Source organism: Pseudopipra pipra, chromosome 1, assembly GCF_036250125.1.
Source record: "Pseudopipra pipra isolate bDixPip1 chromosome 1, bDixPip1.hap1, whole genome shotgun sequence".
In the NCBI taxonomy this organism is placed as follows: domain Eukaryota; kingdom Metazoa; phylum Chordata; class Aves; order Passeriformes; family Pipridae; genus Pseudopipra; species Pseudopipra pipra.
The window spans coordinates 110,055,271-110,081,936 of NC_087549.1; the positions used below are offsets into that span (position 1 = coordinate 110,055,271).

The following is a 26,666-nucleotide window of genomic DNA, read 5'->3' on the forward strand; positions in this document are numbered from 1 at the left end:
CTAGAGCTAATATGGCTGTTCTTAAAGGTCACCTGCAAACCTTTATGACTGAAGCAAAAAAAAGCTGCAGCCTCTAAAGAAAATTATACACATAATTTAACTAAAGCATAAAGTCACCTCAAACATTGTATTAAGACAAAGCTTAAAGCTGATTTATCCCAACTTTGCGTATATGTGCTGAAGAGAGAGAGTGACATTATCACACCCTTCATTGCTATCTTACATAGTTTTACAAAGGAAATGTCCTAAAGCCAGTGAAAAAGGAGTTTAGCTATGGAATTTATTTCATAGAATGTTCATATTTTAAACTAAAAGTAGTTTGGTTCTTTATAGACTTTTAGAAAATTTATATTTTATATAAACAGAAATATAAATTCTTTTCTGTTTGGGAAAGAAACAGAATCATCACAATACACATAAGCAAATCATAATACTAAATAACAATACCAAATATGTTCTCATTTAAATCTATGTATAAATAAACAACTGGTTCAAAATAACTGGTCATCTGATTTTATAAGACTTGCTATCAGTACAATCTGAATTTTTAATATACTAACAATTTTCAGAATGAGATTACACCTCCAATTTTGCTTTCCAACAATTTGCAAGATCTGCTTTTCTAAGATATCCTAAATTACCTTTTTTCAAAACACAGACCTACTGCAGGACACTGAACACCAAAGGCTTTTTGTTACAGGTGTAATTCCTTAAAAATTTAAAAGACAGAAAATGTGATGTTATCAGATATAAGCTTTAGAGAAAAGTTGGGTGAGGGTGTGTGAAAAACGGGTTATTACAGACATTGTAAGCTGAACAAATGAGTAGAAATTATTCTGAAGAACAGAACTGGTGGACATGGACAAAGCAAGAACCGAGACATTCATTGTAAAGGGATGAAATGTCAAATCCACAAGAAATTTTTGAAGAATTTGGTCAGCTGGTTGATACAGTATGCTTGAGCTTTCAGAATGTATAACGACACCTGATAAGGGGTCTTAAAAAATAGCCATGACTGTTCAGATTGCAAAGGCACAGCTAAAGGAGACAATATTCTAGGAATTTATGAAGTAGTGTGTTTCTTTTCCACCATAAGATGATGGCATCAAATTAAGTGGTAAATGCCAGATCAGACAAAGAAATCCAAAGAAAATACCTGAAGATGATAAAATTTCATATGCATGTGATTATGCTATAGATTAACTACTATTGTTATTTGTGGACTATATCTTTCAACCCACATAAATGAAATGAAAATTACTCCTCAATAGCTACTACCTACAGAATACCACAAATTCTTGTATGGCTTCTGAAAAAAAAACAACTCACAGGGGTCTGAGAAAGCCTCCTGAAAGTATTCCCACTCACCTGACTCCTTCCTATAGTCTTCTCTGGGCACCTACTATTGAACATAAGAGAATGGACTTTTCAGTGGTTCAGATTTGCTTTGTGCTGAACAGAGGATTCATGGCAGAACTGAATTCACTCAAGTCTGCAGCTCCAACTGTAGCACCCAACCAGCTGACTTTTCCTCATTATCTGCTTATTTTTTATTTGCTACTTATATTACCAAAGGCAAAAATTCACTATTGAAAGTAAAAATAACCAAGAATGAATGGCATTTTCTCCTTTTTAATGCTTCACATTAAAAGAGTAAATATGTGAACCTTCCAATACGACGCTTTTCAAAAATTCACTTAACAGTAACATCAAATATTAGCTTCACATTTTTACAACTTAGACATTCAGCAATTGATCAGCAACACGAAAGAGAAGACAAAATTACAGGTTTAAGGTTAATAGCTAATTTCTTTACTAAAGGGGAGCTTTTATAAAATGTAACTCTAAGGAGTTGTGTTTTACATTAAAAACGGTGATTAGTATTACACTCTGTACATGACTAGACTATGAGAACTCACTTACAATAATGAACTCTGACCACTGCCTTTGATATGAATTACAATGATGTGCGACCTGACAACAGTGTTATTAGTTGAGTTATTAGCACACAACTTAACATTTCAAGTGTCTGTTTCTGGGCAAGTCTTCCTGCCTGGTGTTATTCGATAAAGCAGCATATATGCAAATATTACACCAAAAAATAGGAATAGCAAAGTTCATATGAATTCTTTGCTCTTTTATATTAGCATTACTGCCCTAACAAGAAAATGAGGGTTTTTACAACTCAATTTTCATAGATGTGAACTAGCGTAATCAAAATCAGGTTGTAAATCTACATAAACATTCCCTAAAGTCCTAATAAAACAGTTTCATCCACTGTCAGTCTCTCAATCCATCTGCATTGTAATTTTCTCACTAATGTCGTACACCTCTAACATCTAATTCGACTGCTCAGTTTGGTCAGACTAGGCCCTAAGGCTCACCTATTATCAGAACTATTCCATTTTATTTTATTCATAGTCATAGAAAACAAGAAAAGATATAAAAACAGAAAAGTAATTTAGAAACAAATAGATCTACTTTGTAAAGTGAGTATTTCAACCTTCAACTAGGAAATTAAAATGACTAATGGGAAGAACAAAGTGTTCTTAAAGCAATTAATATAAACCCACATTAATCAATTCACAAGGAAAGCACTGAAGTGCTAGTCCTCTAGTATAATGGCAAAGAAATCAACAGCAGGTTCAAAGACAAACAATGTGCAAAGCTAACAAGTGCTTGTGAAATGAATCACAGTTCTACCAACACAAAACAATTAAAAGCACCAAATCAACTCCGAAGAGTTTGTTTTGGTTTAGGGTTTGTTTCGGGGTTTTTGTACTGTTTGTTTTTTGAAACTGGGGGCAAGGATATTAGATAGACCATTTCAGAAATTGCCTTTAATGTTCTTTAACAGATAATGCATGGGTAAAAACAGTAGCATAAATAAAGTTTGAAAACTGGACCATTCTTGGATGACTCCAAAGACACTATGATAAAAAGCAACTATAATTAGTCAAGACAATCTGCTGTTATGTACAAGGGTGATCCACCTATCATCTTCACAGGTACTAGACCTGTAGCACTTAGACGCAGCAAATTTTTTTGTTGTCATTGCTCTTCAGCACCTTCCTGTTTTGTTTTGTTACACTTTTTCCCCCTTTTTAGAGCGGTGCCTAATGTCTGTCTGGGAAATTTATTTTAAGGACTGGAGGTGGGGAAGGTTCCTTAATTTGGTCCCCTGTCCTTCACCATAAATCTAAGAAGGGTCACACTATTAGTTCTTAGATAAGTGTTTCTCCCTCAGGAAATTACCTTAATAACAGAATACTGGAATGTGTACCACTCTCATGCTTATTATCTGATGCAATATCTCATATTCCCTTCACCTCTATTCTATTACTTTTACTGTCTCCCTTCCCTGCAACCAAAAATGTATATTTTAGCATCCCATAAAAATCAGATTCCATAGGTTAGAAGGTTTAGTTTTCAGCTATATTAATGTCATCAAATGGTATGAGTTGCTAGCTAAACGTAAGCCAAGTAGTTGCATAAAAGAGTAAACAGCTACATTTCAGAAGGTTATCTGTAAGGCCAAAGGCAAGTTAAAAATCATGATCCAGTAAAAGTTTCCTGCAGTAGCATAGTATAGAATACCTTTCAATAGTCAAATCACATAAGAACAGCTAATTGGTATACCATATTAAGAGAAACTAAGAAATTTATATCAACTCCTCCTCACTACTAGAAAAAATTGCAATCTGATCATTATAGACCACAGGAAAACAGCATAAAAGACTCAAAGCAGGAACAAAAAAAATTCCAACCCTTAACAGACTATATCTGACATCTTATCCACCCATATAACATTAAGTCGACAAACACACAAGAGGACAAAGTATTTTATGATACTGCTCTTTTTGAAAACAGACTATGCATAGTTAAATCAGATCTCCCCCTGCTGCAGACATTTGCTTCCACTGTGAGTTTTATTCCTTGAAGAACTCTTCACAGAAGTACAATCCACCAAGAGCAATTAACACAGGAGACAACTTTTTTTTTTTAAACAAACTCTAAGTGACACAGCAATTGTTGCATGATGTAAAAACAGGTACAAAAAGGGAAACACCTGACTTAATTATATTCTAACCCATTAAGGTCAAAACAGGCAGGAAAACACTCATCCTTTTCTAAAACTAGATTATCTTCCTGTGGATACTCATATGGTCAGATGTCCAAACACTTAAAGTATTCACACAAACGCATTAAAGTTGGGGTTTTTTACAGCTACCATCTTACACAAGAGAATTTATGTTTGTGAGAGATCTAATTCTGCAGCATACTAATGGGATATCACTAGAGTTTTCCACTGCTAAATTGAAAAGTAACGGAGAGGAACGGCTCCCCTAATAGAGAATGCTAAAAGTTACCTCCACAGTTGAGGAATGGCAGAGATTACGAAGTATTTTTTGTATTCTTACAAAATGCTAATTAAAGGCATTCAAAATACGTATTGTAATTAGTATATTTTATCATAAGCTTAAAAATATAAAAATAATATAAACCCCATCAAAAATACAACGGTATTCAAATATCTGTGTCTATGCCATATATAACAAACAACCTGTAATAGGAAACAGAAGTGTCCAAAAATGGTGAAAATAAGATGAAATGTCTCTCCTCTGATATTACAAGTTAGCTAACTTACAATATCAGCTATGAAAAAAATGCAACAAAAAAATGGAGTGCATCTGTCTCCTTTCAAGTGCTAAAATAAGAACTGCTCAAATGTTGCACGTCTCTATCAGAAAGCACACTGCTAAAGTCTGAGTTGATGGGAAGAAGAATGATAAGCATGAGTTACAAGAAAATTGCTGGAATTAAAAAAGAGAGAGCAAGAAAGAGAGAATGTGTTAGGTAAACATGTCTGAGAACAAGCTATCATATGGAACAAACTAAATAAATGCACAGTAGACTTCATCCTCCTCCCAGTTCAGTCTTTATTTCAAAATAAGGTTAATTATAGATATTTTTGAAAGGCAAGGAAATGGTAAGGTAAATACTAATTTAACATTTCGTCATTTTATAATTGTTTTGTTACCACCACTTTTATTCATTTAAAGTTACAGCAGAAAGCATCCATCCTTGAAAGCCAGTATTGATAAAATGTAAGCTTGGAGAAGCTACAGAGACTCAGTGCAGTGACTTACATCACTCTTATCAGTACTAAAATGCAGTAGAGTTTTTCCACAAAGAACAAATTCAATCCCACAGGATTTGTGTCCAGTGTTATTTATTTACTTCCTATCACAATTTTTTCAGATATTTTCCATCTGTCTAATGAAAGGGGCGAAAGAGAACATATGCCTTTAGTAATTCTGAGCTCCATGAGAACTGATTAATTAGCCATCAAACCAAAACAGAACCAATTTTGATATAGTGTTCCCTATAGCATGTACCTAGTTTCCACTCTGTTCACTAGCATTTTGTACGAATATGAATATATTATTCACCTCTGACATGTAGCATTGGCTACTTCCATCAAAAGTTTTTGGGAAGCCAAAGAATCAGGAAGAAGATAGACCAAAGGATAACCTGCCCTCCGTCAGAAACCTAGCCAAACAAATGATTTAGTGAAAGTAAAGAAGAGGACCAGTAAGACATGCAAGAAACAGAACAATTACAGATGGCTAATCTGGAATCTGGTAGCCGGTCCTTAAATGACAGAACTAGATATACTGGTATTTAAGATTATTAATAGTTTGTTGAATGTCCACAGCTGCTCTTTAATAATATTAAGAACTCCTGTCTGCTGCCAGATGACCATGAGGATCAGTGTGCATCCACAATCTACCTACGCTGAGCATAATGGCAAATACATATGATTCCTCAAATAAAAAGAATTCAGCAGGGAGAGGAAATGTGCTGCTAATACAATCAGCACTCAAGATACAGAAATATTCTTTATAACTCTTAGAGTATTAGAATATCTGTGGGTTAGTTCTAAAAGTGGATAACTGTTTTATTTGTTTCTATAATATATAAAATCCTGCAGTAGCATAAACAGCTTTTTTACAATAAAAACTATTCTATACAATCCAAAATATTTTAAATCTCTCTATTTCCTAGTTCATTTGTAGTCTACTTAGTATCTTAAAGCACCATTCCCAGTAGCATCATAAGAGATTAAAAGAGGATGTTCCATCTTCTGTAATAAAAAGTTGGAAAACAAATTAAATTTCCTTCCTTAGGTTTTTTTTATCTTGTGCTCATTTAAATCAATCAAAGCAAGACAGTACAATGTTCAGCAAACTCTTGGCTGTAACACATCAGACACCACAAACAGAGAACAGTGACTGCAAGAACAACCAGATTTTCTAGGCATATCCAGCAAGATAGAGAGATGCTTCCTAATTACTATTTAAGTTCCATGTCACTTCTTTTTTTTTTTTCCCATCACACTGTAAACTTTGGAACAAGAAGAAAAGATATTGAGATACTTTTAAACATACTGAGGGTACCTACACCAATCGTTAACATCCATATTTAGGAACTTTTAAAAGGTTGCTATATTTGCAGAAAAACTGACCAGCTTACAAGTTAATTGACTCTTGTAAACCTTTAACAAATACATCCCCTTTGTCCTAGCTACAAATATGTTTAGCTAGACAAAAATTTTGATAATGCTTTGGGGTTTTCTTTCTTTTAGATTTTAATGATAATTTTAATGTTAAAATTCTTATGATTTTGTCTCTAGTGTTTTATTGGCTAAATCCATGTTAAAATAACCAGGATCACATAAAATTGACATAAAAGACATAAGATGGTGTTCTATAACAAAAACTCTCCGGGAATTTTCTAAATCAAAGTGGTAGTCAAAGTAGTATGATCGTGAGATCTGTTGTTGCTACTTCCTAACAGGAAAAAAGAAATTGAAACAGAAAGAACCCAGAGCAACAGAGAATGTGTAGTTGTATCACCTCACAGAAGCAGGGCTGTGCTCAGTCAGGGCCACCAACAGTTTCAGAGCATACAGTGGTACCGGGTCCGGAGCCATCAGAATGTGCTCATACCTGAAAGGCAAGGTGGAGAAGAGGCAGAAACAGTGAGGAAAAAAAAAAGGTCAAGAGATTCTTGTCAAAAAAGTTGATACTAAAAATATGTCATTTCCCATTTCCAAACTTTATAATAACCACAATGGAAATACAATGCTGTTTGGAATTGTACAAAGCAACAATACTCGCTTACAGACAGTATTTTAAAGCCAGCATCAGATTAATTTTAAAAGCAGCATTAATAAAATTTTTAGAGAGAGATACATAATTATAAAATATGTAACAGTATATATGCTTGTGTGTGTATATATGCATATATATATGCAGGTTGTATATATAACACATACATGTTTTATATCTATGAATTATATTAAAATATATTTATAAAACATTTATCTCGTCTACATGCATATGACTTATTTATTGATCTATAGTAAATACTTTAATCTTTCAGAGACAAGTAGAAAATGAACATCAAAATGGTATGAAGAAGATTTATTGGGTGCTTAGGAAGACCATCAACCAACTTTTTTATGATTAAGCTCTGTATTTTGCCTACATGGTGACATTCTCAAAACTGAAAAAAAAACTCACATTGAGCTTTATATTTTATCTCAAATTTCAAAAAATGTTGCTTTCACTACAGCATATTTACATTCTCCAAATAATATGAAACAGAAGAATATTAACATACTCCAAAACAATGTTTATTGAGAGCTATGGCAGTGAAAATAAAACCACAAGAAAAGCCTCTTCAAAACATTTACAAATATCACCTCATGGTAATCTTGATAAGGGAAAATAGGCTGCTGAAAAGCAAAATGGACCTTGTTGCTACTAACATTCTAGTGATGTCCTCTCAACAAACAGGGCTAATTTTATTGTGTTTAAGTCAAAATGTATCTGGATGGCAATAGGATATAATGATGGAAGTAAGAAAGATGTAAGCATAGAAAACCACAGACTCAGCTATGTCAAAACACAGTGTTTCATTACAAATAGTGTTACTCTAAACATGTGGAAGTAATAGAACAGGAAGTATAAATCTCATTTGTAAAAGAAAAACCATGAAGAATTAATCAAGTACAAATGAAAGGGTGATTTGTAGGAAAATGTGGTAGGTTATATGTAAAAAAAATGCTTCCACAAAAAGAAAAAAACTGTAGTGTTCTGATGGGGGGAGGGGGTGGACTAATGCAATTCACTGAGAATTTTACTTCACGTCTTCAGATCCCTAGTGCTGCCTGAACTGAGGAATCTGGATCACTTCCCACCACCTGCATGCTGACATACTCTACTATGTGCTAGCTCTTCCCCTCTCTGCAGGCACACCACACCTCAGCACTCTGATTTATGCTGGAAGGAAGTCTAGAAGGAGATGAGGTGCTTTCCAGCCAAGTCTCCGATCTGGTCTATGACAAGGAGGGAGAAGCACACCAGCTGTGCAGTCTTGATGTAACCTGTGGGAGTTCCTTCACAGGCACTAACATTCCTACATAGCCTATGGGCAATGTGTCATGGCTACTACACACTAACTTGAAGGTACTACTGTAGAGTTGCAAACCACATCTCAGTATCTACTGAACTAGTGGCTACAAGTCAGTGTTGACTTCATGTCTTTAGTGATTAAAATCTCCCTTTTAGAAATAACAGATTCCAGTTCCTAAAAGGAAATGATTTCTCACTGGTGATTAAAAAGTCCCTTCCTTCATAAAAGAAGAAAATACTCTAATGCATTAGTAGACACTGATCCCAAAAGCCCTATGTGTGAGCAATACATATTCCTATGAAACATAATGATACTATTTGCAATTTTTTTTGCAGAGTCCATGACTAAATCTTCCAAGGCAAGCAAAGATGCTATCAGGTGACTCAGACACAGATTACTAGAGTCAATGTCTTGGCAATTAATATAAACACATTGCCTAACTAAAGGCCAATAAGAGCTTTGAATATATGAATCTTCTCTGAAGGGCAAATACTCTGTGCTTGAGATACTTTATTAAATGAATGAGTCATCAAATGATTGCACTTCAAAACACAAAACAGTTTAGTAACAGTAGAGGACATTTTATAAGGGTTCTATAAACTCCAGGTACTACACTGTAAACTCCAGGTACTACACTGTAGGGAGTTAATTTTGTCAATCTTTTCTATAAACAATTATGACAAAAAGACCTAAAGATTTAGCGATATGGACTCCTCTAAGATCTTAAAAAAGAGTGAACATTATGTCAAGTCTCTTGGACTTCATACTTGGAGAAATGGCTTAGCAGTCTACTAAGAACAAGCTACATAATCTTTCAAATGAAATAAAATTTATTTACACATTCCTCTATTTTGCTGGTTCTGGCTCAATTTTCAAATGATATATAACTAGGAATATCAAGAATTAAAATTAAATAGAACTGAATATAAAGCATTTGCCATGTATTCATTGTCTATAGCTGCAAGTTTCATTTTGGTTATGAAACGCTCAGGGTAATGACCTTTCAGTACAGTAAACTGAAATTCTATGACACTATTTCATTCTATTCAATTAAAACCCAATGAGGAAGCTAACTTTATAATCTATAAATGCAGAAATATTTAATGGAATTACCACTTTATTGATGATGCAGAAGATGAGAACAAAGTGGTAATCACTGCACTCCTGCATATATCTCAAAATGAAGTCCATTTATATTTCATGCATAGTGAGCCACATTCTATTTCAAGGGTCAGTTTAACATTTAAACAAATTAATTTGAGGAAGATATTTATAGGAATGAAATATATACACAAATGTGTATGATTATAATCTTTAGTAAAAAAAAATCACATATTAAACCCAGATGTCCCTCCCTTCCATATTCAACAGCTCTCAGTTCTCAGTAGGCTCAAAAGGGATTGAAATATCCACTTTCCCACACAGACTGCCCATGAACAAATAGCCATCACATACCTCCCCTTTTTTGACTGTCTTCCAGCTGAGTCCCACTCTGTCCCATCCTTTACCCAGCAACAGAAAGACTAAACATCAGCAAACACCTCTTCAGCCTCCAAATGTTCTCAGTTTTCAAGTAACCCATACTTCTTGGGATAGAGCTTTACATTATCTTTACAAGTAGGTTACACTGAATCTTAAAGCCTGGAACCAAGATTCTGAGCTGCTGCAAGACCCTTTCTCATACTTTCATACAACACAACGCATGCGAAGATAGCACAGGTTCAGTCCCCAACATAAAATCATATTTACTTTCAGACCAAAAAGTCCTGCCACCAACTTGAGTTAATAAATTCCGAGACAGTATTATACTGGTTGTTTTCCTTCTAGTTGTAATTAACATGACACACCCCTCCAAACACACATCCTCCAGGTAAATGAGAAACATCGTATAAGAGCGACATGTTTCAAGGACAAGATGGACAAGGGCAAGTTTCAGAGCAAGGAAACTGTCTCCCTTGACTCCAGGTCTCTTCCCCTATCTGAAGAAAATTACCTGACAGCTTTTAATAATGCATATACTCTATTTTAAAAGTAATGTTTCCAGCTGCCATTTTAATTTGTACTGATACATTCTATATTTCCCAGAGGAAAAAAATGTGAAGAAAGGTGTGAAAGTTTCTCTCTAGAACTCTTAAGATGTCTTTCCAACTCTCTGTCATAGAGAAAAGTTTACATGTCTCGCATGGATAAAACTTTGGTCCTCAAACTGTAAGAGCACTATTCAATTAGCAAGAAACAAGTCTCATATTTGGAGAAGGCACTGTGTTTCTAATCATAATCCAGCATCCATTCCTCCAGCCTTCTGCCATCTATTGAATGTAGGGGGAGGAACAATTTTCTCACTTAGGGCAGCTAAGTATTCATCACTTTTGAGAACCACACTTGAAAATACACTGTACTATTATTAGGATAATATAAAATATGAATGATGACTTATCACTACTGTACTCATTTTATGTTCGTGCTTTCTTTCCCTCTACACACAGATGTTACCAGGTCACAGTCAGCATAACACAGAAAGCTGTCTTTGTGCTCACCTGCAAGTCAGCATGAAATGAGAGGCCTCATTTGACCACAGCCCTTGTAAATGAATTTCCAGGCCACATCTGGGTGAACCACGAAGGATTAATACCTGATGTACTACTCCTTTTCAAAAAGTTATTTGTTGTTCCATATGATATCAGAACATCTTACATGAAAGCACAATATCCAAAACAGACAAAAAGATGTTGTAGTTAGACTGTTCTAACTTTATTAGCAGAACAAAGAGTAGTATTTAAATCACAGCCCAAAAGCTAGGGGGAATCTTGCTTTGCTTCAAGAGCAGCCAGAGACACAGCATCAGAAATGAGTGTCACACAGAAGTTGTGTTTGTGTTGCACATGTCAAAATCCTAAATAAACCTAGGCGGACATGTTGGGCAGAGAACTCTGGTAGCAGTTAACTGCGATTCCTCTTTTTGCTTTGCCATTTAAACATAAAAAGGGTAGTTAAAACAAATACACTGTCAAAATGGATTGCGTATCAAGTTATTCCCCATTACAGGAGCAATATTATACTTACTGAGGCAGCAATAAATCCCTAATGAGAGACAGAAGCTTGCTGTTTGAGTCGAGGCTCTCCCCTTTCTCCTCATCCATGACCTCGTGGCTTAAAAGCAGTGATGTGGTTTCTGAGAGCAACCGCAAGCTGAAGAGTCTCCATTCCACTTGAAAATAAAGATGCCAAGAATGTGACCACACTGAAGCATAATTACAACAAAATGTGGAATTCATGGAAACTGTAGCTGATGTGCCCGTATACTTACCATTCTGACTGTGGACCAAAGAAACCAGTGGTGGGAGGATACGGTCTTCAACCTAAAACAGAGAATCAAAAAGATCTGGCTTAGATTATTCACAGATGAAAAAAATAGAACAGAGATACACTATCATCCATGTTTATTCCACTGCTAGAGCCCTTAATCAAAGAGATGAATAATCATGGATATTCATCCATAATCACACTTACAAAGCCACCAAGTTAATTTTTCGCTGGTAAACTGCCAAAAGTTAGAGACGTTAATGTACTTTGACATAGAAAACAACAGTAACGTTGGTATAATTCTTTGACAGGGAATTTGAATTTAAAATAAAGAATTCAGTGCAGATGTAAGATATTAAGAAAAAAGAGTATTAGAGTATCTTAATCCCAATGCTTTAATCCATAAACTAATCATTGAATAAAGTTCAGATGAAACATCCTTCTAAAGCAGAACTGCATAGAATTAAGATACACCAGGAAAGATGTACTACCTCTTAATTAAATATCCCTAAGCTTAATACAGATTCTTGAAAAAATTTTAACTTCCTCCATTCTGGTAATACACAGTCTTCCACTAAAATTTAAACTCACATACATAAGATTTGCACTACGAAAAAATATAATCCACTCAACTCTTTATTGTCCATGAGGGTATTGTTACAAATGCATCATCTGTCACAGGACTAGTCAGCCTTGCTCCATTAGAAATCAACTGATGACAAACTAGTCTATAGTTCAGTTACAAAATAGTGTATTATTAGTATTCTCTATAAAAGACTTGCTAAGTCTTTGTTAAAATGATGCACACCCTGTCCTTGGATTTATTAATACAAATAAAATCGCTGCATACATTCTCACTACACTGTGGACAGAATTTGGCATAACAAGACTGTGTTATAATCCCCCATGAGTTTTGTTTCAGTAATTAATACTAGAAGATAAAATTTCCCTAGAAGTATGCAGTTACTAATAGGAAACATCTACAGAAGCTGAAAGTATATATGAAAAAGGTCACTAAATGAAGTTAGCCTCTAGCCAGCAATAACTGCAGTTAGCAACTATTTCATTGCTGGTTGGTGGACTCTGTTAAATTAATCCCTGACATTAAGGGATTCATTTACTCTAGCTTTTTTCACTTATGAAAAAAACTACAAAATGCCTCTGTTCCATACTTTCAATAAAGGAGTTAAAAGGATTCTGCTTGAGATATGAAGTCAAACTACTCCTGCAAGTACAAACAGCAAGACCTATATAGATAACGATATATCTCATAGCTGTAGTGACTTTTGTAACACTTCATGATTTTGAAATATTTCATGGTCTTTTCAGTTAAATAATAAAAGTACACTGCATTCCAACAACTCCATTAATGCAAGTTTCTGAGCTGTTCTACAAATGGCAAAGTATCAGTTATAGCACACCAGTGAGGCAGGAAAAAAAAAGGTATCCATTTGAGATCTTTCAGTCCAAGAAACCAGTTCAACCTACTGCAGTGCTTCGTAAATGAAGAGGCACACATAAGTGGTAAATTAAAGGCGTGAGACAGAAAAGAGGAAAAGAAGCAGTTCTCGATTATCTGAAGCAATGTAGGGTCCTTGGATATTACAAATCATTCAACAGCAGGAGCATTGACTTAGACTTATACCAATTAAGATACAGCAGTATGATGCAACTCCAATTTCTAAAACTTAAAATCTTCTTTCGCTTTAATCTAGTATTAACAGCAGTCTTTCCACATTAGCAAATGCAGTTAATCCAGTCATAAGTCTTTTCTAAGATAAATGTATTTTCAACTGTCATTGTAAAGAAGATCCTTTAGATTTTAAATAACTGTAGTAGATTTTTCTGAACTTTTTCTAACAAAAATCTCAATTTTGGCAAATGAACTGTTTAGAACTGAATTCCCCATGGCAGGTGTTTGCCTCATGTCAGCTAAGTGTGGTGGGCAGATCAACTAAATAAAGCACTAATCCTATGAAAAATTATTTTGTTATGCAAAAGCATATCAGAATGCATATGCTGAAGGGAAAATCATGTATTCAATTTTACATGAACATTAAATCAGGTACTTCCTAACTCCACAGCTCTAATCTTCTCTCCATGCCATTTGGGTCACTGTTTTCTTCACTAATTTTTCCATTTTACTAGTGTATACACAAATATGTAAACAAGATATGAACTTTGCAAGTAATTATTGAGAGGAAATAAACTGAAGTGTAATAGTACATAAAGTATTTTTTAATAAATTCACCAGTAAACTACAAATGTTTCAGCCATTTGTTTATAGAGAAGCATGGTATTAGTATTTTGGCAAAGAAGAATACTCAAACAAGCACTCATTCCTTCTTTTTTTAAATGGCTTCTGATGTTTATGTGGAATCAAATCTCCATATATGCATGAAGACAGTCAGATACAGGTTTTTTTGTTTCAGTCTTTATCACTAAGATTGCTCAAAAAAAAGGAAATACTCTTGTTTAAGTCTAAACAGACTAGATACGTTGAATATGATCATATCTGTATATCATAAGAGTTCCTACCTTTTTAAATAGCCTGATATCCAGTTCATGATCAATACCTAACTGTCCAAAGCCAACATTGTATTTCTCTGTAATGATGGAGTTCAAAAGCTGTGCTGTCATAACTGTGCTGTCATCAGTATTCAAAATTGCAATGAAATATCAAAACTTCCATACACAGTACATTCACATCTTCAAACTATAATACATAAGTACAGGACCAAACAAAAACATAGCTCAAACCTGATAATCCTGTTTTTGACAACTGGAAAGGAGTAGAAAGGAGTAGGAGAAATAGACCAAGCTTAAAGCACAAGTCTAGTTTCTAGTAAAGTAGTTCCTGAGTTAAGAGACTTCCTATGCTGATGTACCTGTATTTTTGCATTTAATCTTTTCTCCCAAATATTTGTCCAATCCTACCTTAAATGTATTCATAATTTTAGCACACGCAATACCTATGGCACTGAGTTTTACTCTTCAATTTTGCCTTATGAAAAAACACATCCTTGCTTATTTTAAAGCAGCTAATTTGACACATATTCTTATTTTACAACACGAATAATTATTTCCAAATCAACTTTCCCAGGCTCCTTGCAATACAATACTCTGGAATTTTTTTATTTCCAAGCTGAAGGTCTTACTGTCTCAGGCCCTCCTTGCATCACCACCCTGTACTTTTTCTTGGTAAGCTTCACCCCCTTTCAGACTGAATGACCACAACTGCATTCAGTATTTGAGGCTTGAGGGCACCGTGATATTACCATGGTACAGTGATTTTTTTCTACTTTTTTGTCTGATCTTTTACTAGTCCTTCCTAATAATCTAGTTGTCTTTCTGATTACTGCTGAGTAGAAAGTTATCATTTCCACAGAAAAATGATGCTAAAAGATTTCCAGAACAGTTTCAAGTAGTTTAGAGTTTGACACTGTGTAAGCACAGTTGAAATTATTTCCCCCATGTGCGTTATTTGACATTTATCAGTATTGAATTGCATATAATTTTATTTTCCTTTCACTATGTATCTGGAAACCTTCTGCAACTTCTCTGTCAGTTTTAATTTTCACTGATGTGAATAATTTAGTGTCATCAGTTAGTTCAGTCACCTCCCTTTTCTGGATTAGTTGTAAGTAGCACAAGTTGCAACACATCTTTGTAAGGCAACACTCCTAAAATACCTAATTTTTTAAAAACTGATCTCTATTCTCAACTTAGTAAATTTTAACTAGTTAGAAGTTGATCTGTTTGAGGGCAAGAGGGAAGGGCCACTAATGGATATGAAGTCTTTGGTACATGACTTTGTCAAAACCTTTCTGGAAATTCAAGTATTCTATCTGAAACCAAAACATCTGTCTCCATAATGTTCACTAATTTCTGCAAGGAAAACTCTACCAATGAGGTATGAGCACCCAGCAAAAGCTGTATGCACTTTTCAACATTATTTTATTATGTATAAACCCCAGATCTTTGGAGTCTGCATGCTACTTTAATCCTCAAAGAAGAAAGAGGGACAAGCTACAGTTTCAGAGCAGTGAAGTACTCATCACCTACTAGGAAGGGCTTGAAAGAAAGAACTGTAATTTCAGTCCTTCCCTACATGTCTCCACTGTTCCGGAGATGTCAGACATGAGTCCTGCACCCTAAATATATGTGCCAGTTTTGTTAGAAACAAACATTGCCTCAGCTTTACTTAACCTCACCAAGCAAAGTCCAGGCTCCACAAGTACCCACTATAAAGCAGTTGTAACACTGCAAGGGCTCACAGTGGAAGGATCCAACACACTAATCCCTATTTAGTAGGAGGTAGCCCCTAAGAATGAAGGTGGAGAACTAAAATTCCATTCACCTGTGCTACCCAGCAAGGATGAATTCAACTATTGAACGTATACATGTAACCATCATGTATTAATGAACTAGCATATAACCAAAGTTACCCATTATCCCCTATAACTCAGGCAATGTTTATATGGACATATTAACCCTCTTCTCAAGGCCACAGAACTTGCCTTAATATGATTAACATTACCAATAACAAACAAAATAGTTCCCTTAATTAAAATAAGTTTTAGACCTCTTCAAATCAGTGCTTAAGACCAAAGCCTTGACACTGGGTGGACACAAAAGGTAAGCAGCCTTAAAGCCTGGTCCATTTGAGAGCCATGCTGTTCAAGTGAAAATCAGACCACAGAATTAAGCTTACATATAGAAACTATGCTATTCATTATATGCAGCTATCGTATCCAAATTCACAAATAACTATGTTCATTACTTTCAGAGATTTTTCTAGAGGTATCTTGTTTGTTTTGGTGTGCTTTTGTTTAACTTACAACTGGCCATTCAATAAAGACTTGGACTTGATGATCCTTGTGGGTCCCTTCCAACTCAAAATACTCTGTGATTCTACTGAGAAATATCTTCTCGTCCTTTCTTCAAAGCAGGACATACCAAAGTGAAGACCATCAGCTCCCAAAACTTTTTTTCCAGTCACGTGTCAGAGCTACATCATCATCAGCTTGACATTTATTCTCATTAAAATTCCACATAAAAAGGTACTGCTGAAAGTGACTACGGAATTTAGATTGTCCTGCTTTCACATTTCTTAAAGCATTTGCTGGTGGCACAGCATACACCTTATGTTTTAATATCACCAGTAATCTCTCAGAATGTAATAGAAAAAATAATCCAATGCATGTTAGAATGGATTGGGAAGAAGGATGACACTTGTGTAATTTTTATTTAAAATTCCTCAGAACTTCAGAATCCTCATTGAGGGTTGTTTTTTTCTTCTGGGAAGAGACAGCACTGATTGACTGACTCAGTATGTCAATTAGTAGAGAAATGGTTTCACAAAAAAGTCTCATGTCATCTGGATTAGTTTAACGGACAGAAAGCCACATGGGGTGTAGAATTTTCATCTACTTGAAAATGGAAAGTGGTTGAAAAAATTCTGTACAATATGTTCATATAGTCATATCCTATATTGACAAAACTAAGGTGTCAGTGGTTAGATCAGAACAGCCTGTGGATGAAGAACATCACTGATGCTGAATCAAGAAAAAAGCACTTGCAGAAGTTTCTAACCCTTATGTTGTCATCTTTGGTGAAAGTAATAACTCTCATATTGTCAAACAGTAGATTTCCATGTCATATAGCTTTTCCCTTGACTTCCTATCAAGCAACTCATCATGTTCGGGGTGCTTTTATTTTAGCGTGATTTATAAAATAAGTTTTAAAACTTTGAGGAAGAGAATCACTGCTGACAACTTTTGCCTTAACCAGATAACAACTTTCATGCTTCGGGTAAAAGATCATCTGTGCATTACACAAATCATTTTTGGGAGCTAGTTAGAGTATAGAAAGGACTCCCACAGGAACAGCCTGCCATCGTGAGCCTCATCACTGCTCTAAGTGCTCTGAATTAGCATATGTCTTTTTTTCAGGCAAATAAATATACTTAACATAGAAAAGGAAAATGCAAATGATACAGTCAGTACAGAATATTTCAATTTAATTATATCTAAATATTTATCAAAAATTGGATAAACAATATTATTATAATACTTAGTATCTGAATTTAATAAATATTTTTCCATTTTAGGCAGGTGGAGGAAACAGGCAATTGGCCTTCTGCCAGTTTGAGAAATTGGGGGTTATATTTCAATCCAGTCTGTAGAGACTCTTCTTGATGACCTTCATCATTATAATCACATACCCGAAAATCTAGTTCTGTCAAAAACTGCACAGTCACACAAACTGTTAGTCTTTATATCTTGTAACAATGCACACAACTGCAAGCAAAATGAAATTACTGCTCACTGCTGGCATTCACTTGAGCACTTTCAATTAATTTCTGTTGACTTTATCACACTTTGCCATATCTAATACAGTCACTCCCAACAGATATGAAGCTCCTCAATAATTGGCTTCAAGTTGATGGCAATCAGAAATTTGGTCACAAAAAAATTAATTTTTTTTTTCTTGGTTCAAAGTACAAATACAAAGGCAAATCAAACATGAACTAAAACCCAGAACAAGCAATTCTTTGCTTTTCAAAGTGGGAAAGAACCTGAGATGTTGCTCCTAAATTCCCGCTAAATTATACAATTTCCATTGCAGCTAAACTAAAACCAGAACTCAACTGAAAAACTTTCTGTTTCTGCTTGCTCAATATAACCTTACTTTTTATTAAATTAAACATCATTAAAAATGCACTTTATTTCTTGTTAGAGATTTTAAAGCACTGTCACTGTAGAAAAAAATGCATCCTCTCAAGAAGGTTTTGGCCTTTCCTCAGCCCCACTCCCCAAAATCGTCTTTGCAACCAACTTTGTCTAAATGAGCATCCAATCTTCTGATCTTAGCCTAGGATTCAAATTTCTCTCCAGTAAAAGAGTTTCCTATTAACCACTGTTATACTTAAATATTGATCTGGAAGCTTGAACGTGTCTTGCTTCAACATTTTAAAAACGCACAAAGTTCTACTGCATGCTGGCATTTATATTCATAGATTCCAGTCATGCTCACATAGAAGCAATTAGAAGATATCCCCTGAGTAACAACAATTCCAAAAATAGTCTGTATGCATCATAGAAGATGAAGTATCACTTTCCTCTAAAGTAATGTATGCTGCACATTCAAGTATAATTAGCACACTAGACTTCATAAATAGTATTAAACTAATTACTGTTCACACCACTAGTGGCAGATGCGGTTAGAGATTATTAATTATGATGGACAATTTCGTGAATTTAACATAGAAAATGCAAGGCGATTTCTCCACTTTAGTTTGAGTCTGAATGATTATTTGCTGAGTATCAGAAGGGCTCTTTTAAATTACGAAGAACTGTTATTTATGAAAATGAGTGAGTGAAGTAATAGACTTTCTAAAAAAAAACCCGCTGTTCATTGACAAGGATGTAAATCTACATCTATTGTAAATCAGGGAAACTACAAAAGTAGTATGACTCAGAAGTACTGGACAAGCACTGGTCAGGGAGGAAGTTTTATCTCTAGCTATGTAACTGATATGCTCAGATGGATTTTAAATAAACATCTAAAACTTCCAACACGTGAGATGAAATAAACTGTTCCCCAGAAATCTAGATACTTCAAAACTCATCTACTGCCAGCCACAGGTTACTTAACAGAGACTAGGATAGCCACTCTCTGGCTTCACTAAAACATTCTACTGAACGTGGGGATTGGTGCAGAATTGTAAAGAGGAACTATCTCCTTGGTGTTATTCCAGGGAACTCCCCCCCAGACCATTAAAACTTAAACAGGTGGGAGAATTTTATTTAATGTGCTGACACGCACTATTGTTATCTCAGTAAATGTTGATGGACTCCCACAAAAAACGGTACATATTTCTGTCACTATAAGACACACTGATAACCCACAAAAGTAAAGCAATTATTTTTTAAAATTGAGGTGATTCTAGAATGATACAGATATAACACAGTGAGAGGCAGGCTGACAGGCATGTAGGGAGATATCAGTAGGCATTCATACTTCACCTACACTTAACATTTCCTTCCTAGGACATTATTTGCCATATTAGTTTAAAGTAAATTGAATTGTTCAGTTCTGTACTATTTGTCCGCTGACTATTAATTGGTTAGCTTTTTTGCATAAGGATCATTTTCTTGAATACACTCTTTTGTGAGCATAATGAAAAAAATGCCATTAAACTTATTTAAATTCGAATTTATATTTTGGATTAATTTTACTATTTTCACTTATTAAGACTTTATAATCTAAACATGTGCACATCAAATAGAATTCAACTTCTAGAAATACTCAATTTCTAAGATCACCCATTCTTATTTAGCACAATCCCTAAGATCTGTCATTCTTATTTATTTGCTAATGCCTTTCTTCATATAAGTGCTATATTGAGTGTACCTTTAACCTAATTCCAATACAACACATAAATTTCAATTTGAATCAAATAGTCATCCCAGTAAGTATGGTGGGTTATACTTTTGGTGGGAATTCAGGCACAAAAATGCATTGGTATAGGTTACAATGATTTGTCAAACACTGATTCAAACATTCAGACCTCCTGATTTCCTGACAACTGTTTCACGACATAATTGTTCTGTCTTCAGCTAGCTTAGCTAACAGTAGAATCTTTTAACCAAAAACTTCAAAGAAAACAAACCTTAGTGATGTAAGAAGCTTATAGCATGTGGGTTTGGTAATTGTAATGCAATTTTTGAGTAAGAAATCTGTTACACTTAAAAAAGCAAGCAAACAGCAACAACAACAAAAAAACCTCAACACCATAACTGAAATTGATGATCTCATCAGGAAGAATATGATGGAATGGGATCAATCCTGAGGTGGTCTTTCCAAGCTATGTTAAAAGCATAATGACAAATATAGTGGTGATATTTTCACTAATACATAGCAATACACTTGCTTTGAAGCTGAAGAAAGACTTACAGAATCAAGAACACTACTTTTAAAGTTTAAGTCCTTCTAATTCTTGCTCTAATTTCCCAACAGTAAACTGAGTCTGAATGCCTTGCTGCTTCTTTGAAAATCTCTCTATAAACAATAAGTATTTTTCCTGTCAAATAGAATCACAATACATTTTAAGCCATATTTTAAACAGTTTCTAGATCTTCAAAATATTCTATTTATAAATGGAATTAGGCCTGCTAGCCCGCAACTATTTAAACTGTTGCCACACTTACAGTCAAGTGATGGACTGTCAACAAGCTGGGATGCTCTGTTACTGCTTCAAAGGTCAAGAAAGTAGTCTTAATCAATTCTTCTGATGCAGTTTGCCCTAATGGTAAAAAAAAAATCATATTTCTTTATAAAATGCAACCGTTATAATACCTGCATATTAAAGTACTGCAGTATCATAGGTTACCTCACCTATTGCTCTGTCCAAGTTTATTTCTCCTGATTCTATCGATCTGATGAACTCCTACAAAAGAAGCAGCATTTATGTTAAAACACTTTAGGAACAAAAATTAGGAAGCATAATCACTGAACAATTACAACAGGAAATTCTTTAAGGAACTGTGTAAATACAAAATGTTAATGCACCTATAGAAATACTTTCATATTAATTAATTAAGACTGAAAGTACTAATGATCTAGCTGTTCTAATTCTGCAAGTCTGTAATGCTGCTGGACATTTAAATGTGGAGTACAGTAAGGACTATTACTCTGACTAATATCAGGAATTATAACATTTCCAGCTAAATAGACAGTAATGAAATGTCTTTATTTTTAACAGAAAACTGTAATTTCTTAGAAGACTTTGAACTACCCTGGAAATGGCTATGTCAAAATAACTCACTAAAATGACCAAAGACCCCTCAGAAAATGCAATTTTCTGTTATTTGTACCATCTTTTTGATCTCCGTGCATACTACACACATTATAGATACAGTTACACACAGAAGAACATGTAAAAAATGCATACAACTTTCTATAAAATAATCACCTAATTAGTCACCATTTTAAGGAACAGGGCAAGACAATATTAATAATCTGGGTTAAGTAAATATTTTACAATTAGACTCACTATTATTTTGCTTTCATTTCTATGCATAGCTGTTTATTTCATGGGGATGCAAAAGCCATGTTATTAACATTTGCTAAGGAAGGAAAATTCTCAGCAAAATTTGTAGAATGCTCTTTTTTACTAATACAGCATTTAAGAAAATGGTACTTGTTTTATATTTCACTACCATTTAAAATTTCGTTATTTCATATTAAATTGGCAGAAGTATCTACATGGGTTATCTTTTTTCACAGTATGTAAGACACATCTGAAGGATTTTTCTCTAATTAAAAATAGAGTTAGAAACTAATTACATATTTCATTGCTTAAAAGCATCTCAGAGGCAGTTATAAAAAACAACTGCTTCTATAAGAAAAAAATTATCTTCCTGATCATTCGAAAAAAAATTACTAGGTATTATCTAATTAAGTAGTTTTGGAAGAGGGCAAATTATTTTGTTTGTTCATTTTAAGACAGTTTCACACCACCATAGTCTCAAAACTAATTTGGAAAAATCAAAGTAGTTGGTGCAAAATTTGTTCTGGCTACTAATGTTTATTTCCTTAACTTTGTATTAGAAACACAAGAAAGAGACGCACTAATTTAAGAAAAATGCAACTATCTGGGGTTTCTTAAGCAACGGAGAGAAATGGTGTATGTGTGTTTCACTACAGGTGATCCTGAGCAGTAGGAGCCTGCCATTAGCTGTGCCTTTGGGGCACAGTGTGTCCTCCATGTATTTATATTCACAGCAGAAAACATGAAAGGACTGTCCTGACTCCCTCTCAATTTCTTTGCTCAACGCTACTGAAAATTACAGTGATGATAGAAGTAACTTCAAAGCAGCAAGAAAAAAATTCTCCATGAACAACCATTGCAGGAAAATAACTTTTCCTTCCAGATACCAAACATTTTTCCGCTCCTCATAATTTCTTATTGTTAAGAGTAAGATTTTTGAATAAATCAGGAAAAAAAAAAAGAACGAAACAAACAAAAACTGAAAGACTGACTTGCTAAAGTCTTAGAGGCCTCAGTTATAGCACGGTACTTTGAAAAAGTACAAGCTGATGATGGAATGTCCCTTTATAGATGTCAGTGGGAATGTTGCTAAACACAAAATTCCAGAGTTGCCTGACAGAATGGATAGTTACTCTTTCAGATGCAATTATATTAGTCATATAATAACACAGTTACACAGTTACATAAAATGGATTAAAATGTGATATTAATTTTTCAGATATACTACTTTCCTCCTCTTTTTCATGTGTAAATTAAAGTAGTGTATGTAAGATCCTGAATTGCCTTTTTCAATAGAGACAGAACAAGATGCAGGAAATATTGAGTAATCTGCTGCTCCTTGATTTGAGAGGAAAGCAGTGCTAGTACAACTAGCCTGACTTCCTCAGTCAATACTTCAAACAAGCTGGAGTAACATCAAAAGAAAACTTACATTATAACTGGTCTGTTGTACCTAAATTGTTGACAGAAGAATTTCACCTTTGAGAAGGTTGATTGAAAACTATTAATAAGTTTAATACTTAGTTACAAACGCTTCAAAGGGATAAAGGGCTTTGTAATTCAAGATCTACAGTTTCAATTTTTTTTCACCATTTTAATGATAATTTTTATACAAATATTTTAGTAGAGCTAAATTAAACTCACATTTTCTTGGAATCAAGACTCAAAGGAGAAAGAGAAGGGAATCTGAACATATAACTTGAATCTAATTGTTTGTAGTAAAGCATTTCTTCATGCTTTTGTGGAGGTAAATCCCTAGTTGTCATTTATGAACTCATGCACTTAAAAGTATTTGCTTAACTCTGATAACACAATTTTAGAATATTCTTTTATCATCATTTAGCAAAAACAACTGTTTTCATATGAAATTACATTAGAACTATACTACTTCATTTCTGCTATACTATCCTATGGCACTGTTAAAAAATTAATTTTTTATAGCTAATGTCATAAATAGGTTATAGATGTAAACATGAGACAAATATCTTAGCTCCATAGCTTTTCATCAACTAAATACAGTGTAAAAGTACTGGCAAGAAGAAAAAGGTGACAAAAGGAAACAAAACCTTAAATATAGATTAGATTATAAAATTTCTCTTTCATTTCTACTCAAAAAATACTGGCATGAAATTCTAGAGAGAATATTCTGTGTAATTTGGAGCTAAACTTTTATACTCTATAATAAAGCACACAAGAAATTCTCAGTTTATCAAATATGTGCAGTTTCCCTTTGACCCAAAAATATTTTCTGATTATAAATAAAGTTTTCTATATAATCAAAGCTTAAAACATATGTTCAGAAAAAAGTCCTCTCTCCAATTTAGAAATTTAATGTAATTTTATTACATTAAAGCAATTCCCAAAATTTTATGCATAGGTATTGTAAAAAATATTTAACTTAGATGGTTATACTCACAAGTAAGGTGCCATAGTTGAAAAGAAACTCCTTTGTGACTATCTGGGGACGAAATACCTGTTTGAATTTAGCCAAAATTGGAAAAAAAAAAACGTTAAATGCGTATCTTATGACCAGAAAAAGTAAACCAACTATTTCACATATTAAAGAAAAAAGAGGACAAAATATGTATTTGCTGCTATCACTAGAGATGTTTTACGATGCACAAAAGTCAGATGTCTTTAATGCTGTTTCTTAGCTGGAATACTCATCAACATACCTACACATTAACAACAGTTCTATTTTATTCATTCTGATTGCAATCAGTAGAAATTAGATTTTGAGAAAATATATTTGTCCTTTGTTTAACAAATTTGGGGGGGGGGGAAACTACCTGAGATGTCACAAGGTGAAGCACTACAGGCATCATAGGAAGGCACATCTTCAGTTGTTTGGCCTGAACCGTTGATGGGTGTTTACGTCCCGAGACATTAGTTAGGGCAGTGAGAATGTCACCTACAGAAAACAACATTTCAGGCTGATTCAACATAAGTGCTTCACTAAACAACAGCAAATGACATATAAAAGATCTCTGTTTCAGTAGCCTCTGTTCACTCCTGTCTTCTCCCTCCAGCTGCAAGTAGTGTTCATGTGACTGTATGAGAAATCAGGCTGATCCAGCATTTCTCTTCGCTTGCTCGGTGTTCAACCAGGTCAAGTTCCTACTCTGGCTACAGGGACAGGCACGCAAAGGTGACCTCTGGCAAAACCTTGAGGACAGAAATATGAGGTGGGTGGTGAAGTAAAGGTGAAATTACCCCTCTTGGCAGAGTGGACTTAAACTGGCTTTTGGTGACTACATATGCATGGAATTATAGTATTGAAATTTTATGGGTGCAATTCTACTTCCAGTGAAATAAGAAGCAAAATTCTCATAAGACTTTCAGCTAACTAAGAACTGAATGAACCATGATTAGTGGGTGACATATGCTGAAGTGGTATGTTTTCCCTGTAGCATAGTTCAACTGGAAAAAAGAAAAAAAACATCCTTTCCCCTGCTCAAAAAAAATCCCTTCACCAGCCATGCACACACATACTCTCATGCACAAATTTAACCATGATGCAAGTGTGCTAAAGCCATAGGAATTCTCATAAAAGAGGTAGCACCAATTCAATGAGAGAACTTAGTTGCCTCCATGACAAACCTCAGATAGAATAATAAGTGAACAAAACTTTAATTGCAATATTGAAAATTATGCTTCAGGTTTCAGAAGAGACATATAAAAAACAAGGAACATTATGCTAAATTTGTATTACATTACCTATTGTCTAAGAAAAGCAAGATCTTTTCTGCATGGGATAAAGAACAGAAGCAGCATGAGAATAGTCACAGCTCATATGCAAGGAAAGAGAAGGAAAATTCTGTCCCTATAACCTGAAAATATTAAAAGCCAAATGCTGTCTTGAAAGAACACTTACTGTATTTTTTCCCTTAAAAGGGAGCTGTTCAAAACTGTAAACGGGAAATCACAAGACATTAAACAGATAAAGGATGGGATTCAGTATTTTATATGATTTTCAGGCCAGAAAAGGCCCTTCCTTTCAGAATAAGTCAGAGTTTAATCATGTTGAATAATACCAATGCTTTTCTTCTGCTCCCATGGAGTTCAGTTTTCAATATAAGCAGAAATGACAGAGCCTGGAACTAAAGTAGGCTGTAAAAATACCTAGCCTTAAAGACTTGACTCATTCGCTGCTGAAGGAAAAGCGTTGCTTAAAACTCTCCCAATACATAAACCAAAACACTATTTTTTCATCAATAAATTGTTGTTTTAAATTATGCACAATATCGTAATTCAACAAGAACTCTCTGTGGTTAGTAACAGTTTACTGAACAATCTACTTTCTATATTGTAGGGACTATATGATCATCACATTAGGTAATTCTGCAGTTGATAAATTGATAGATATGGCTACTTTCACTTTTAGCATGATTTAAGCAATTTATATCTGCTTCCTAGAAATAGGTTAAATATTATAAATGCAAAAATAAAATTAATTGCTTATTTATAACAACTGAAAACTTTTAAAATTATCCACAAGATTAACAATTTATTTCATTTGTTTAAATGTATCTTTAAGGCAAATTTCTACAACTTGTTAATCTATTTGGTTTATAGCTACATCTGGTGGAAGAAGATGGGATCAGTAAGGAGCTTACATAAATGCATATTAAAAAAGCCAGCTAGGATTAATTTTAAATCAACAGTTAAACTGCTTTTAACTGTTCCAGTTTTCAAATCTGATTATGTTTCTTAGGAGCCCATACCACCTCAAGCAGAACATGTTCTCTCATCATATTCACAGCAATAAAAAGCCTACTGACAAATGTGGATAAATATGGATACATAACTTAAGATTAAGGAA

At 34.3% G+C, this 26,666-nt stretch overlaps 1 protein-coding gene across 14 annotated transcripts in view; it reads right to left on the bottom strand.

Annotated features, from left to right (window-relative positions):
• ULK4 (unc-51 like kinase 4) overlaps window positions 1–26,666 on the bottom strand; it is a 227,206-nt gene that overhangs the window by 117,407 nt on the left and 83,133 nt on the right. For all 14 annotated transcript variants that reach the window (XR_010434258.1, XR_010434260.1, XR_010434256.1 and 11 more), the window contains 7 exons: window positions 24,634–24,755; window positions 24,261–24,317; window positions 21,190–21,241; window positions 21,003–21,097; window positions 11,792–11,843; window positions 11,548–11,692; window positions 6,921–7,013 (listed from right to left, as the gene is read on the bottom strand). Coding sequence is in view for 5 of the 14 variants with exons in the window: in XM_064670861.1 (XP_064526931.1) it covers window positions 6,921–7,013; window positions 11,548–11,692; window positions 11,792–11,843; window positions 21,003–21,097; window positions 21,190–21,241; window positions 24,261–24,317; window positions 24,634–24,755 (616 nt within the window). In the remaining 9 variants the exon portion in view is untranslated. The remainder of the gene's footprint in view (window positions 1–6,920; window positions 7,014–11,547; window positions 11,693–11,791; window positions 11,844–21,002; window positions 21,098–21,189; window positions 21,242–24,260; window positions 24,318–24,633; window positions 24,756–26,666) is intronic.